The following is a 14946-nucleotide window of genomic DNA, read 5'->3' as shown; positions in this document are numbered from 1 at the left end:
AGCTAATTTTAATTAACATAAAACACTGATCAGCCAATACGCCTCCTCGGTTCGCGTCAAACTGTTTGTCAGTCTCTAATACAACATACAGCACTTAATGAAGGGTGTTTAACACCAAAAACTATTTTACCTTTTTGTTAATTATCAAGGAAGTTGTTTGAGAGAGTCAACGATACTTTGCCTTCACGATTTCTGACGAGAATTTGAACATATTTCTGCCTGCACGTGCTCTGTGCACTATTTCGATTCTCTTTCAATGTTTCACCAAACTCAAGCTTTGCAACCAGCTTATCCCAAAAGACTTGATCCAGAAAATATAATCTATAGCTCGGCCTTTAGTTGCTCTTTAACTTAATTATTCATTCATTTAAGCGCACTTCTGGTCTTCATTTTTCTTACAACTTGCATGACACGATCGCCAGTTGCTATGTAATAATTAAACGTTTTGGTTTTTGCTTTCTCTAACGGCTCATTGAATTGAGAATTTTTAACCCTCTTGCTTTTGATGGTGACATATGGTACATCATGTAAACATCTTGGTCAATATTAAGCAAGCTTTTATTGAATTTTTGCCATCCGGCAAAGGGGGAAAGCCACAAAGTGAGGCTACTTAGTAAAGATAGCTTTAATAAAGGAAAATGGCGTTACCCTCTGTTCCTCTGTTACACCAAATTTTGAAAGTTTTTCTATTAAAGGTTTTTGTTTCTTTGCTGCATTAATCTTTGTGCTGACGGTGGCGTAATAAATATACCTTACACAATTCGATAAACTTAAACTTTTTTACTGCAGCATTTGAACCAGCTGTTTGTAAGAAAAGCTGACTCCTGGTTCCCGCTCCACAAGGTTTTAGATACTTTTTTTTCCCCTTTTTTTTTTTTCGATTTCTTTTCCCTAAAAAATGAATTTGTGATCGTCAATAGCCGGCATAAAATATCCCGATGAAAGATTAAAATGGATTTTGTTTCAAAGACTGAACAGTTTTAGTGTTCGGCGAAATAGACTTAATTTCGATGTAAATTCAAAGAGTTTAGACTAAGTGACCAGAGTATAGGCTAGTCTATAGTATACAATTCTGAGCTGACACATTTAAGCGAAAATGCTCTGATGTATTAACGGAAAGTTCCCGTGTAAGCATTCTCATTTAGATATCAATAAAACTATCCACTCGCAATACCAACACGCCCCCAGCTTATCAGTATAAAAACTACAGTTGCACAGCGACACAGTGCCGCGCTTACATGAGAACGAGACGAGCAGGAGTGTCTTCTTGGGATAAAAATTACGTTTTGTTTACATGAGCGTTTTATTCCGGGTTTGCAGAACGATGCCAAGAAATTGCCCGAGACGAGATTCATCCCGCTAAGATTAAGTTTTCGAAAGCATACTGCTAAAAAATGTCCCATAATGATGAGAATAACAACAAACAGGTGCAACTGGAAGTCGAGCGATTTTTCACCGACGTTTCATGAAGGAACGGAGAAGAGTATAGTGTTTAAATTATTATTTTTTTCAGATTAGGTACTTTTCATTCTGGGTGAATTTTTATTCTTTGCTGTAGAAGTGAAAAAATCATCCGGGGATGAAAGTCACCCCGTGGAATTATCACTCATGATATAAAATGTTGAACAAGGTACAAGCTTAAGAGTTTTCACTCCGTCTAGTAAAAAACGTGTTCAGTTTGCTGCAAGTTGTGCTTGGAAGCGGTAAAGGTCTTGCGCTGGATCAACTTTTTTTTGAGATACATTGCGGTCTCGAGAAACGTTTTATTGGTAAGAATCTTGAGGAAAACGTCAATTGATGTTTGCGTCCGTGTAAAGTACATACGTAAATATATCCGGCTTTACGAACGTAAATGGTCGTAAATAAGCCGGCTGAAAAACCTTTGCTCAGCTTATTTGGTACGAAATTGCAATTAAGTTCGTATGCAAGAGACGATAACGCGCTTTGTTGACAGCTAACCTTAACGAAGGTCGTCTTGTAAAAGCCAACATGCAAAATTTGGTTTCAGATTAATATTTTTCGTCTTTTTTCTTATAGAGCAGTATCTTTTAGTAGCGAATAAAATAACAATCACCCTACAAAGAAACATCTTTTAGCTAAAGATAGTTTCGGTTATCGGAAGTGAGTGATAATATTTTTCCTGGTAGAGTAAATTAAAACGGGCAAAGAGGTAAACATTAGAGGGAAATAAAAAATAAAAAAGGAACCTTTTTATTTATTTACAGGTGAACAAGCGGTAAGATAGGTTTTTGCCCCACGCTCAAATTACTGAACACTAGTCTGACTACTGTCAATAATAACGATTCGTTAAATATTTCATATAACAAAGCTTTTAACCCACTTCCCGCTTAAAAGCGGCAACTCGAAACCACAAATGACATTCTGACCGATGTCACTGCAACAAATTATAGCAAAACTGTCAAAAGCCTTGCAGTATGCGGCAACAATAACAAATTATTCGCGGCTTCGTTTTGAATACAAACCGTTTAGAATTGTTTGACACATAAGCCCAGTTATTTTTATCTCTCAGGTGTTTTCCATGTCCATATTCCATTTTCTCTCTTCAAGTTTATTATTTTATAGGCGGTTTCTGTCTCTTTTCTTCGCTGGACTTGTTATTACCTGACAATCGAGTTGACATTTTTTTAAAACTTGAACTTGCAGTCGATGGGTAGGGTAAACTTTTCTCGATTTTCGAGGAAAGGTTCTCACGTTTTTGGAGGAGGTGTTATTCTGGCAAAGTCGTTCTAATGTTCCTCGCTTACGCCTTCAGTCGGAAGGTCATTGGCTGGAAAGAGCCGGACATCCGCCTCCTATTATTTCGTACGGACAACACTTACTTTGTTTCATAATGTCTCTCTCCAGTTTTTACACCCAGCTGTACAGAGTTCGGGTGCATAATAGCGAATCGAAATTCAAAACGTTTTTAACTCTATACAAGATGGACTGCGGTCGTCTGCTTCTGTTTTTCGAACGTTTATTCGCGGAGAAACTTATCTGCCCTTCAAATGAATAGTCTAGACATTCGGAATGTTGAAGAGAAAAAGAATTAACAAGAAAAACAGGAATACAGCACGCATTCATGTACACAGATCAACAGTTAAAATTTGGTTCAGTCTTCTTTTAAACCTTAACATCTCAAGGTTTGAACACTTTCCTTCAGTTTCACCAGAAAACAACAACAGTTTTTTTAAACAAAAACAGTTTGTAACCTTGAATTCGTACTGACAAAGCTTTGAATATTTCGCGATATGTTTGTCGGAAAATGATATATCGGCATATTCAAAAGAAACATTTAAACTACTTTTCCTGGTGCGTAGGAGCTGTTTCCCTCATTTGCCATGCACAAGGGAATATTTATTTCCCGTCATTTCTGAACGTTATAATAAGGTATTTAGCAAACACCATAAGAAAAATAAAATTGCTTGGCTGCCAACTGTGATAGCTAAGCCGCCATTAAGATCATTTTGTCGCAGCCGTTCCATTAACAAAGCGTTTTGGACGATAATAACCGAAAGATATCAACCGAGTTTTTCCTTTTATGGATTTTTTCACGGCTCTAATGAGCTTAAATTCATACGTAGATGTGTTTTATTTGCTTTTAGTCTTCATATTTTCCCGTTAATCTTGATTAAAAGCTGATCGGTAAAACAGGTGTGAAGAAAAGTTATTTTTGTGAGAAAGGAAGAAGAAATATATTTTAGAACAGGAAGTGAATTCCGTTTTGTCCATGGATGGCAAAAAAGCAAAAGTGGACAGGAAGCTCGCACGGAGACAAACAAACGGACGGCCTAGACACGATGAATGGTAATTAAAAAGGTGCAATAACAACTTGTTGAAAATTTAAATCAGGTTTTAAATAGAAGTAAAAAACCAAACGTTCCAGGCCGGATTTGATGAGTATAACAGTCAAATACGCGTCTAACTTGGGTGGACGAACAGTTCAGTTCGCCTTGAAATAATATTTACACCTGTTATCCAGTTCTTATTGAAGGTAAACGTAAAACAAAGAGAAGAGTAGCGCTGGTAATTATATAAGGAGGAAATGGGTGTGGTTTACGGAGAAGATGAGGATGATATTGAATTGCTTTCTTAATCTGAAACTCGGAGGCGAGAGAAAAGAGAACTGAAGAGAATTAGTTACAAATATTTCAGCGCTTTTCACTGTAAATCCGAATTTTGTTTCTGAGGTAACTCAAACTAATTTCGAAACTAACAACAAAGCCATTATACAGGCACATTTTGATAAAAGAATGGTTTTTTGATTCACAGGAAGGCAGCTGAAATTGAAGGAGCGTTTTTGTCGACTGTTGCCTTTCAAATGATGTTTGCACCTCTTTTTTTCTCATAACAAACGATCTTAAAAACAAAGAGAAAGTAGTATTGATAAACAGAAGTGAGGAAACTGGGATTGAACAAGAAGTTAAGGTGGTATTTAATAAATTTAACTTTTTACGGAGCAGAAAGTTGGAGGCGAGACACAAGAGTGCAGCTAAATACACTGATGCATTACAATATTTTATTCAGAGATCATATTTTTTACAGAGATCAGAACATATCTTGTAAGCTAAGTAGCGTTTTCTTAATGATAAAACGATTAAACGGGGGTATCCAAGAAAAGAAAGGTTTAAAATCCTTTCGACCGACATCTTTCTTGTATGTTTATTTACAAGCAAAGCTTCAAAGAACGATTGTTAGCTGTTCAGAAAAGTTTCCTAAATGAACAAAAGCTAAAACACATGAATATACAGTATAGCAGGCAAATTTAAACTCTATTTGATTAGTCAGCATCTTTTCAGTTCTCTACAACTTATGAATTTGTACAAAAGCGGTTATACCTCTAAAAAGCCAGAATTCACTTTAAATGTTCCTTCACTTTGCATGAATTAGTTCGCAGTTTTCCCTAAATGCTGCTTAATTTATGTGAAATACAAAATAAACGAATTTAAAGAAACGAACTAATCTCGTTAATGATTTTTACGAGAAAGCGTTCTGCAAACTGTTGGCTACTGGGTTACGATGGGAGCTTTGGAAAATTACTCTCTTTGCGCTGCACCACTAAGTGAAACAGTTGCACCGCGCAAACAGTTGAAGAGCCTCTTTAGAGCAGAACGATAGTTTGTACTGAAAATGAAACAGATGCAAGGGTTGATGGCACAATTTGAGACAGGCATAAACCGGGTAATATTCCGAAAGATATAAAAGCCACAAGGCAATGCGTCCCGTGCAAAGTACAATAGTAACTTACCAATACTGTAGGGTACCCAGCACAGTACAAAACCTAACATGATAGCAATGGCCATCTTTAACACGTTTCTGTTTCTTTTCGCTCGTCGTTGCGCAGCAATGGCCGATTGCTCGCCTGGAATCTTCTGTGATTTGAGCTTGATAACGATGATAGAGTAAAGTGTGGTCAACAAGGCGATAGGGACATAAAGAAATACAACGTATATTGCAAGAAGAAAATATTGAGAGGATGAGGACTCTCCAACGGCTTGCTTCCATCGCCTGGCACAAAACAATTGTCCTTGATATTCAGTAGGTTTCCAGGCGGAGAAATATGCCGAGGCTACTGATATCGCAACGATCCATGTGCCGAGAATGAAGAAAGGGCACATCTTTAAACTGATGAGTGGGGAACGGAGGGGAAATACCACGGCTCCAAATCGATCCACTGCTATCAGAAGCAAGCTCTGAATAGACACACCAGAGGAGACAAAGATTGACACGGCAACCAGTTTACACAAGGCCCGGCCAAGGGGACCACTGATATTAAGCCAGGGGTCTGAGTACAGATAGGTAATCTCCCCAGGGAACAGGAATATTGGATACAGCATATCGGACATGGCCATGTTGACGATAAAGAAATTGACTGGTTTTCTCAAACTTTGCGTTTTGTAAACAATTATTGCTATAAAGGAATTCCCAAGCAGCGAGATGACGAAGATCAGGCAACCAGCAAAGGTTTGTCCAATTTTGACTGCTGTAGAATTGAACGGAATGGAACAGCTCGATCCATTCACCGTTGTGTTCATGTCTTCTGACTTTCTGTTGCTTCTTTCAAATTCGTCTGGTTTCTCAGGATCAAGTGTTACAGTATTTATGCTTAATGTCAAATAGCCTTCTGGTTTACGATTCCTGTCACGCAAGGATTAAAAGATTTTAATTCAGGTAATTTTAATTAACATAAAACACTGATCAGCCAATACGCCTCCTCGGTTTGCGTCAAACTGTCTCTAATACAACATACAGCACTTAATGAAGGGTGTTCAACACCAAAAACTACTTTACCTTTTTGTTTGTGCAAGGAAGTTGTTGGAGAGAGAGTCAACAATACTTTGCCTTCACGATTTCTGAGGAGTATTTTAAGATATTTCTGCCTGCACGTGCTCTGTTCACTACATCGTTTCTCTTTCAATGTTTCACCAAACTCAAGCTTTGCAACCAGCTTACCCCAAACGACCTGATCCTGAAAATATAATTTATAACTCGGCATTCAGTTGCTCTTTAACTTAATTATTCATTCAAGCGCACCTTCTGGTCTTTATTTTCCTGAAAATTTGCATAACACGATCGCCAGTTGCTATGTAATAATTAGAAGTTTTGCTTTTTGCTCTCTTAAACGGCACATTGAATTGAGAATTCTTAACCCTCTTGCCCTTGATGGTGACATATGGTACATCATGTAAACGTCTTGGTCCCGCACTACCAGGTCTTAGACAGTTCTTTCTTTTCTTTTCTTTTTTTTTTTCCCCTAACAAATGAATTTGTGATCGTCAATAGCCGGCATAAAATATCCCGATGAAAGATTAAAATGGATTTTGTTTCAAAGATTGTACAGTCTTAGTGTTCGGCGAAGTAGACTTAATTTCGATGTGAATTCAAAGAGTTTAGATTAAATGAACAGAGTATAGTCTGGTCTATAGTGTACAATTCTGAGCTAACACATTTAAGCGAGAACGTTCTGACGTATTAACGGAAAGTTCCCTTGTAGGCATTCTCATTTAGATATCAAAAAAACTATTCACTCGCAATAGAGCGTATTCATGTAACGTCATAATTTTCTAAAATCCAAAACTAAAGAGCCTCCAAAGTGTTTATCCTCATCAGGCGTAAGAGGCCGTATATTTATAACTGTTTCCAATTTTACAGCTCCATAACGTCCTTCGTTTGGAAATCAGAGCAGTTTGAATTTCACGGTTATGGAGTTGCGTGACAAAGAGCTACGATCGACTTCGTTGAAAAATACATGCTTATCTCATTACTTTAAGCCTTTTCGAAGTTAAAACATTAGAGAAAGTGCTTATGTAAGTGGTTTTTGTGTTCAGTACTGCTAATCAGTCGCTAGATAGCCAAAGTAAGTTCCAGATGTATTTTTCGGCCGCCATATCAGTGTTCCACGGAGGTACATCAAGATGGCGGATCCATACTAGGCTCTGTAAGATTCTGCAAAACATTTTGACGGATATCTGACGTTTGGGGAGATGTACAGGCCTAAAATTTGGGGAATGGTCTCCTTTAGTCATCCTCTACAATATCACAACTTTTCAACTTTTTCCACTGGATGGTTTTCGATTTACTTTTTTACTGCGTGACAGTGCATACCCTCTATACTAACACGCTCCCAGCTTACCAGTATAAAAACTACAGTTGCACGGCGACACAATACCGTGCTTACATGAGAACGAGACGAACAGGAGTATCTTCTTGGGATAAAAATTAAGTTTTGTTTACATGAGCGTATTATTCCGGGATTGCAAAACGATGTCAAGAAATCTCCCGAGACAAGATTCATCCCGCTAAGATTAAGCGGTTTTTCGAAAGCACACTGCTAAAAGATGTCCGATAAAGATGGAAAAAACAATTATAAACGAGAACAACTGGAAGTCGAGCGATTTTTCATCGACGTTTCATCGCAGGACGGAGAAAAATATAGTGTTTAAATTATTATTTTTTTCAGATTAGGTACTTTTCGTTCGGGGTGAATTTTTATCCCTGTGCTGTAGAAGTGCATGGAAAAATCATCCGGGGATGAAAGTCACCCCGGGGAATTATCACTCATTATATAAAATGTTGAACAAGGTAGAAGCTTTAGAGTTTTTTTACTCCGTCCAGTAAAAATGTCTTCACTTTGCTGCACGCTGTGCTTGAAAGCAGTAAAAGTCTCGCGCTGGACCAACTTTTAAGTTATTTGTGCATGAGATACATTGCGGTCTCGAGAAACGCTTTATTGATAAGTAACTTGAGGAAAAAGTCGAGTGATGTTTTCGTGCGTGTAAAGTACACACGTAAATATATCCGGCTTTACGAACGTAAATAAGCCAGCAGAAAAGTCTTTACTCAGTTTACTTGGTACGAAATATATTATTGCAGTTAAGTTCGTATGCAGGAGACGATAACGCGCTTTGTTGACAGCTAATCTTAAAGAAGGTCGTCTTGTAAAAGCCAACATGCAAAATTTGGTTTCAGATTAATATTTTTCGTCTTTATTCTTATACAGCAGTATCTTTTTGTAGCAAATAAAATAAAGGAAAATTTTTTAGCTAAAGATAGTTTCGGTTATCGAAAGTGAGTGGTTATATTTTTCCTGGTAGAGTAAATTAAAACGGGTAAAGAGGTTAACATTTAATAGAAGGAAATAAAAAATAAACAAGGAACCTAGCTTTTTATTTATTTACAGGTGAACAAGCGGTAAGATAGGTTTTTGCCCCACGCTCAAATTAGTGAACACTAGTCTGACGACTGTCAATAATTAAGGAGGCTCGAGGCAGTTTTTTTGGACTTAAAGTGAAAGTTTTGAAATTACAATCTCGCATACAAGAGAAACTTTGATCTCCTTCATACTACATCATCATTTCAACATATGATCAAAGTTAATTTTCTCATCGGTTCCCAAGCAACAGCTTTTACCATAGCAACGGAAGCGTATAGCCTCTTATTTTAAACATTATCGATTATCTCGAGATCTAGTCAGACACTTTATGACGAAACTTTAGGGATTTAAACTACTCAATCTAGACAACTTGTAGGGGGAATTAAAAAAAAAATCTGTAAGAGCGTTTTCAAGTGAACAATGAATCAATTTTTACGAGGTGATTTTGTTTATTCCAGCATTTTTCACCAACATGCTATCAGGAAAGACCAAAGGGTCTTTCCTGATAGCAAAACATTCTAAATGTATATTGAGCTTCATGGGTGTCTCCGATTTTAAGATATTTATGTTTGAAAATAGTGAAAATAAAGCGCAGATGAATGAAAACGTTTTTACTTTGCATAAATCGAGATATCTTTAAAGTGCCCCCACAGATTTTTAAGTGAAATTACAAGCGGTTAAAGTAATAATTCTTTTCGATATCTACGCAAGTTTTAGGCTCAGGAACCGAAATTGGTGTTAGATAAGAAGGCTGAATCTTGGTCAAGTTTCAGTCGTTATTCGCTTTCTCCGAACAAGAATTTTATTTTGTTTGTCCCGGTCTATTTCACTGTTATTCACGTGCTTTGAATATTTATCATACCGTGAAGTCGTGCAAAAGGTTAAATTTACAATGGAAGACTTGAGAAGCAGGCGCATATATTTATGTAAATGTTACCTTTTGCACGACTCCACGTAATCATAAATATTCACAGCACGTGAATAGCAGTGGAATAGACCGGGACAAACAAAATAAAATTCTTGTTCGGAGAAAGCGAATAATGACTGAAACTAGACCAAGATTCAACCTTCTTATAATTATCTAACACCAGTTTCGGTTCTTGAGCCTAAAACTTGCGTGAATATCGAAAAGAATTTTTATTCTAACCGCTTGTCATTTAACAGAAAAATCTGCCTGGGTATTTTAAAGATATCTCGATTTATGCAAAGTAGGAACTTTTTCATATATCTGCGCTTTATTTCCACTGTTTTCAAACATAATATCTTCAAATCGGAGACACCCATGAAGCTCAATATACATTTAGAATGTTTTGCCATGAGCAAGGACCTTTTAACAGAAAAGAGAAAGTGTCAAGTTTTATTTTGCAAAAGATATTGGTGAAAAATGCTGGAATAAACAAAATCACCCCGTAAAAATTGATTCATTATTTACTTGGAAACGCTCTTACAGATTTGTTTCTAATTTCGCCTACGAGTTGTCTAGATTGAGTAGTTTAAATCCCTAAAGTTTCGTCATAAAGTGTCTGACTAGATCTCGAGATAATCGACAATGTTTAAAATGAGAGGCTATGCGCTTCCGTTGCTATGGTAATAGCTGTTGCTTGGAAACCGATGAGAAAATTAACTTTGATCATATGTTGAAATGATGAAGTAGTGTGAAGGAGATCGAAGTTTCTCTTGTATGCGAGATTGTAATTTCAAAACTTCCACCCTAAGTCCAAAAAAACTGCCTCGAGCCTCCTTAAAATAAGGATTTGTTAAATATTTCATAATGGGCACTATTACTTAAAACATATATACACCTAACAAAGCTTTTAACCTTAACGCTTAAAACCGGCAACTCGAAACCACAAATGACATTCTGACCGGCGTCACTGCAACAAAAGCTAACAAATTACAGCAAGACTGTCAAAAGCCTTGCAGTATGTGGCAACAATAACAAATTATTCGCGGCTTCGTTTTGAAAACAAACCGTCTAGAATTGTTTGGCACATAAACACAGTTATTTTTATCTCTCAGGTGTTTTCCATGTCCATATTCCATTCTCTCTCTTCAAGTTTATTATTTTATAAGCGGTTTCTGTCTCTTTTCTTCTGCTGGACTTGTTATTACCTGACAATCGAGTTGAAATTTTAAAAAAATTGAACTTGCAGTCGATGGGTAGGGCAAAATTTTGTTCGATTTCCGAGGAAAGTTTCTCATGTTTCTGGTGGAGGTGTTATTCTGGCAAAGTCGTTCTAATCTTCCTCGCTTACGCCTTCAGTCGGAAGGTCATTGGCTGGAGAGGGCCGGACATCTGCCTCCTATTATTTCGTAGACAACACTTACTTTGTTTTATAATGTCTCGCTCTTCTTGCACTCAGCTGTCCAGCGTTCGGTTGCATAATAACGAAATTCAAAAAGTTTTTAACTCTATACAAGATGGACTATGGTCGGCTGCTTCTTTTTTTCGAACGTTTTTTCGCGGAGAAACTTATGTGCCCTACAAATGAATAGTCTAGACATACGGAATGTTGAAGAGAAATAGAATTAACAAAAGAAAAACAGAAAGACGACACGCATACATGTACACAGATCAACTGTTAATTTTTTTTTCAGTCTTGTCAAAATTACAGGTTAAACCTTAGCATAACAAGGTTTGAACGCTTTCCTTCAGTTTCACTATAGAACAACAACAGTTTCCTGAAACAATAACAGTTTGTAACCTTGAATTCGTACTGAGATGCATCGGCATATTCAATAGAAACATTTAAACTACTTTTCCTGGTGCGTAGGAGCTGTTTCTCTCATTTGCCATGCACAAGGGACTATTTTTCCATCAATCGTGAACGTTTGTCGAGGGCTACTAATAATAAGGTATTAAGCCATCACCATCCCAAAATAAAATTGCTTGTACTGACAAGTGTCATAGCTAAGCCGCCATTAAGATCCTTTTGTGGCAGCCGTTCCATTAACAGAGCGTTTTGGACGATAATGAGCGAAATATATCAACCGAGTTTTTTCCTTTTATGGATTTTTTCACGGCTCTTATTCATAGGTAGATGTGTTTTATTTGCTTTTAGTCTTTTTTCCGTTCATGTTGATTAAAAGCTGAACGGTAAAACAGGTGTAAAGAAATGTTATTTTCGTGAGAAACGAAGAAGGAATATAATTTATAACAGGAAGTGAATTCCGTTTTGTCCATGGATAGCAAAACAGTAAAAGTGGACAGGAAGCTCGCACGTAGACTAACGAACGGACGGTGAATGATGAATGATGAATGACAAAAAGGTGCAATGAAAAATTTGAAAATTTCAATGAGATTTTCAAGAAAAATAAATAGAAGTAAAAAACCAACGTTCCAGACCGGATTTGATGAGTATAACTGTTATATTCGCTTCTAACTTGGGTGGAAGAACAGTTCAGTTCGCTTTGAAATAATATTTACACCTGTTATTCAGTTCTTATTAAAGGTAAACGTAAAACAAAGAGAAGAGTAGCGCTGGTAATTATGTAAGGAGGAAATGAGTGTGGTTGAAAGAGAAGATGAGGATGATATTTAATTGATTTTTTTATCTGAAACTCGGACGCGAGAGAAAAGAGTACTAAAGAGAATTACTTACAAATATTTAAGCCCTTTTTCGCTGTAAATTCGACTTTTGTTTCTAAGGTAACTCAAAATAATTTCGAAACTCACAACAAAGCCATTATACAGGCAAATTTTGCCAAAAGAATGGTTTGAAATCGATTAAAACCTTTTTATATATGTTGATTCACAGGAAGGCAGCTGAAATTGAAGGAGCGTTTTTGTCGACTGCTGCCTTTCAAATGATGTTTGCACCCATATTTTTCTTATAACAAACGATCGTAAAAACAAGGAGAAAGTAGTATTGATGAATGGAAGTGAGGAAACTGGGATTGAACAAGAAGTTAAGGTGGTATTTAATAAATTGAACTTTTTGCAGGGTTGAAAGTTGGAGGCGAGGCAAAAGAGTGCAGCTAAATACAGTGATGCGTTAAAATATTGTATTGACTTTTTTTTCACAGAGATCAGAACATATCTTGTAAGCTAAGTAGCGTTTTCTTAATGATAAAACGATTAAACGGGGGTATCCCTGAAAAGAAAGGCTTAAAATCCTTTCGACATCTTTCTTGTATGTTTATTTACAAGCAGAGTTTCAAAGAACGACTGTTCGCTAACGCTTCTTAAATGCAGAAAAGCTAAAACACATGAATATACAGCATAGCAGACAAATTTACAATTCTCTTTGATTAGTCAGTATCTTTTCAGTTCTCTACATATTATGGGTTGATACAAAAGCGGTTATACCTCTAAAAAGCCAGAATTCACTTTAAATGTTCCTTCACTTTGCATGAATTAGTTAGCAGTTTTCCCTTAATTTTGTTTAATTTATGTGAAATACAGAATAAACGAATTAAAAAAAAAAGAACGAATCTCGTTGGTGATTTTTACGAAAAAGCGTTCTGCAAACTGTTGGCTACTGGGTTACGATGGGAGCTTTGGAAAATTACTCTCTCTGCGCTGCACCCCTAACTGAAACAGTTGCACCGCGCAAACAGTTGAGGAGCCTCTTTAGAGCAGAACGATAGTTTGTACTGAAAATAAAACAGATGCAAGGGTTGATGGCACAATTTAAGGCAGTCATAAACCGGGTAATATTCCGAAAGATAAAAAAGCCACAAGGCAAAGCGTCCCGTGCAAAGAACAATAGTAAGACTCCAATACTGAATGGTATCCAGCACAGTACAAACCCTAACACGATAGCAATGGCCATCTTTAACACGTTTCTGTTTTTTTTCGCTCGTTGTTGCTCCGCGTTGGTTGATTGCTCGCCTGGCCTCTTCTGAGACTTGAGCTTGATAACGATGATAGAATAAAGTATGGTCAACATAACGATTGGGATGTAAAGAAATACAACGAAGACTGCGAGAAGATAATTTTCAGGGGATGATGACCCTCCAAAGGCTTCATTCCATCGCCAGGAACAAAACAGTTGTCCTTGATGTTCAGTAGGTTTCCAGGCGGAGAAACTTGGCGAGGCTACTGATATCGCAACGATCCAGGTGCCGAGAATAAAGAAGGGACACAGCTTTGAACTGATGAGTGGGGAACGGAGGGGAAATACCACAGCTCCAAATCGATCCACTGCTATCAGAAGCAGGCTCTGGATAGACACAGCAGAGGAGGCATATGCTACGAAGGGAACCAGTTTGCACAATACCTGGCCAAGGGGACCACTGATATTAAGCCAGGTGTCTGAGTACAGATAGGTAATCTCCCCAGGGAACAGGAATATTGGAAACAGTAGGTCGGACATGGCCATGTTGACGATAAAGAAGTTGATTGGTTTTCTCAAACTTTCCGTTTTGTATACAATTATCGCTATAAAGGAATTCCCAAGCATCGAAACGACGAATATCAGGCAGCAAGCGAAGATAATTCCAATCTTAGCTGCCGCAGAATTGAACGGAATGGAACAGCTCGATCCATTCACCGTTGTGTTCATGTTTGCTGACCTTCTAATAGTTCTTATGCTTCTTTCAAACTCGTCTGGTTTCTCAGGATCAAGTGTTCCTGTATTTATGCTTAATGACAAATAGCGTTCTGGTTTACGATTCGTTACGCGCAAGGATTAAAAGATTTTAATTAAGCTAATTTTAATTAACATAAAACACTGATCAGCCAATACGCCTCCTCGGTTCGCGTCAAACTGTTTGTCAGTCTCTAATACAACATACAGCACTTAATGAAGGGTGTTTAACACCAAAAACTATTTTACCTTTTTGTTAATTGTCAAGGAAGTTGTTTGAGAGAGTCAACGATACTTTGCCTTCACGATTTCTGACGAGAATTTGAACATATTTCTGCCTGCACGAGCTCTGTGCACTATTTCGATTCTCTTTCAATGTTTCACCAAACTCAAGCTTTGCAACCAGCTTATCCCAACAGACTTGATCCAGAAAACATAATCTATAGCTCGGCCTTTAGTTGCTCTTTAACTTAATTATTCATTCATTTAAGCGCACTTCTGGTCTTCATTTTTCTTAAAACTTGCATAACACGATCGCCAGTTGCTATGTAATAACTAAACGTTTTGCTTTTTGCTTTCTCTAACTGCTCATTGAATTGAGAATTTTTAACCCTCTTGCTTTTGATGGTGACATATGGTACATCATGTAAACATCTTGGTCAATATTAAGCAAGCTTTTATTGAATTTTTGTAATCCGGCAAAGGGGGAAAGCCACAAAGTGAGGCTACTTAGTAAAGATAGCTTTAATAAAGGAAAATGGC

General features: G+C 37.2%; 1 protein-coding gene across 1 annotated transcript; it reads right to left on the bottom strand.

The window, feature by feature from the left end:
* Positions 1-12587: 12587 nt before the first annotated feature.
* LOC146483164 (RYamide receptor-like) lies at positions 12588-14160 on the bottom strand. Its single transcript, XM_085106240.1, has one exon. The coding sequence runs from the start codon at positions 14158-14160 to the stop codon at positions 13162-13164; it is 999 nt and encodes a 332-aa protein (XP_084962366.1). The 3' UTR covers positions 12588-13161.
* Between the last annotated feature and the right edge of the window lie 786 nt (positions 14161-14946).

This window comes from Pavona decussata, unplaced genomic scaffold, assembly GCF_977016875.1.
Source record: "Pavona decussata unplaced genomic scaffold, jaPavDecu1.1 SCAFFOLD_40, whole genome shotgun sequence".
NCBI lineage: Eukaryota > Metazoa > Cnidaria > Anthozoa > Scleractinia > Agariciidae > Pavona > Pavona decussata.
Note: the sequence above shows the minus strand (reverse complement) of the source record. Positions and strands in the feature narration are given on the sequence as shown.

Bases quoted from the DNA above. Each gene is read 5' to 3' on its own strand.
- LOC146483164 (XM_085106240.1), bottom strand. From the start codon at position 14,160: ATGAACACAACGGTGAATGGATCGAGCTGTTCCATTCCGTTCAATTCT.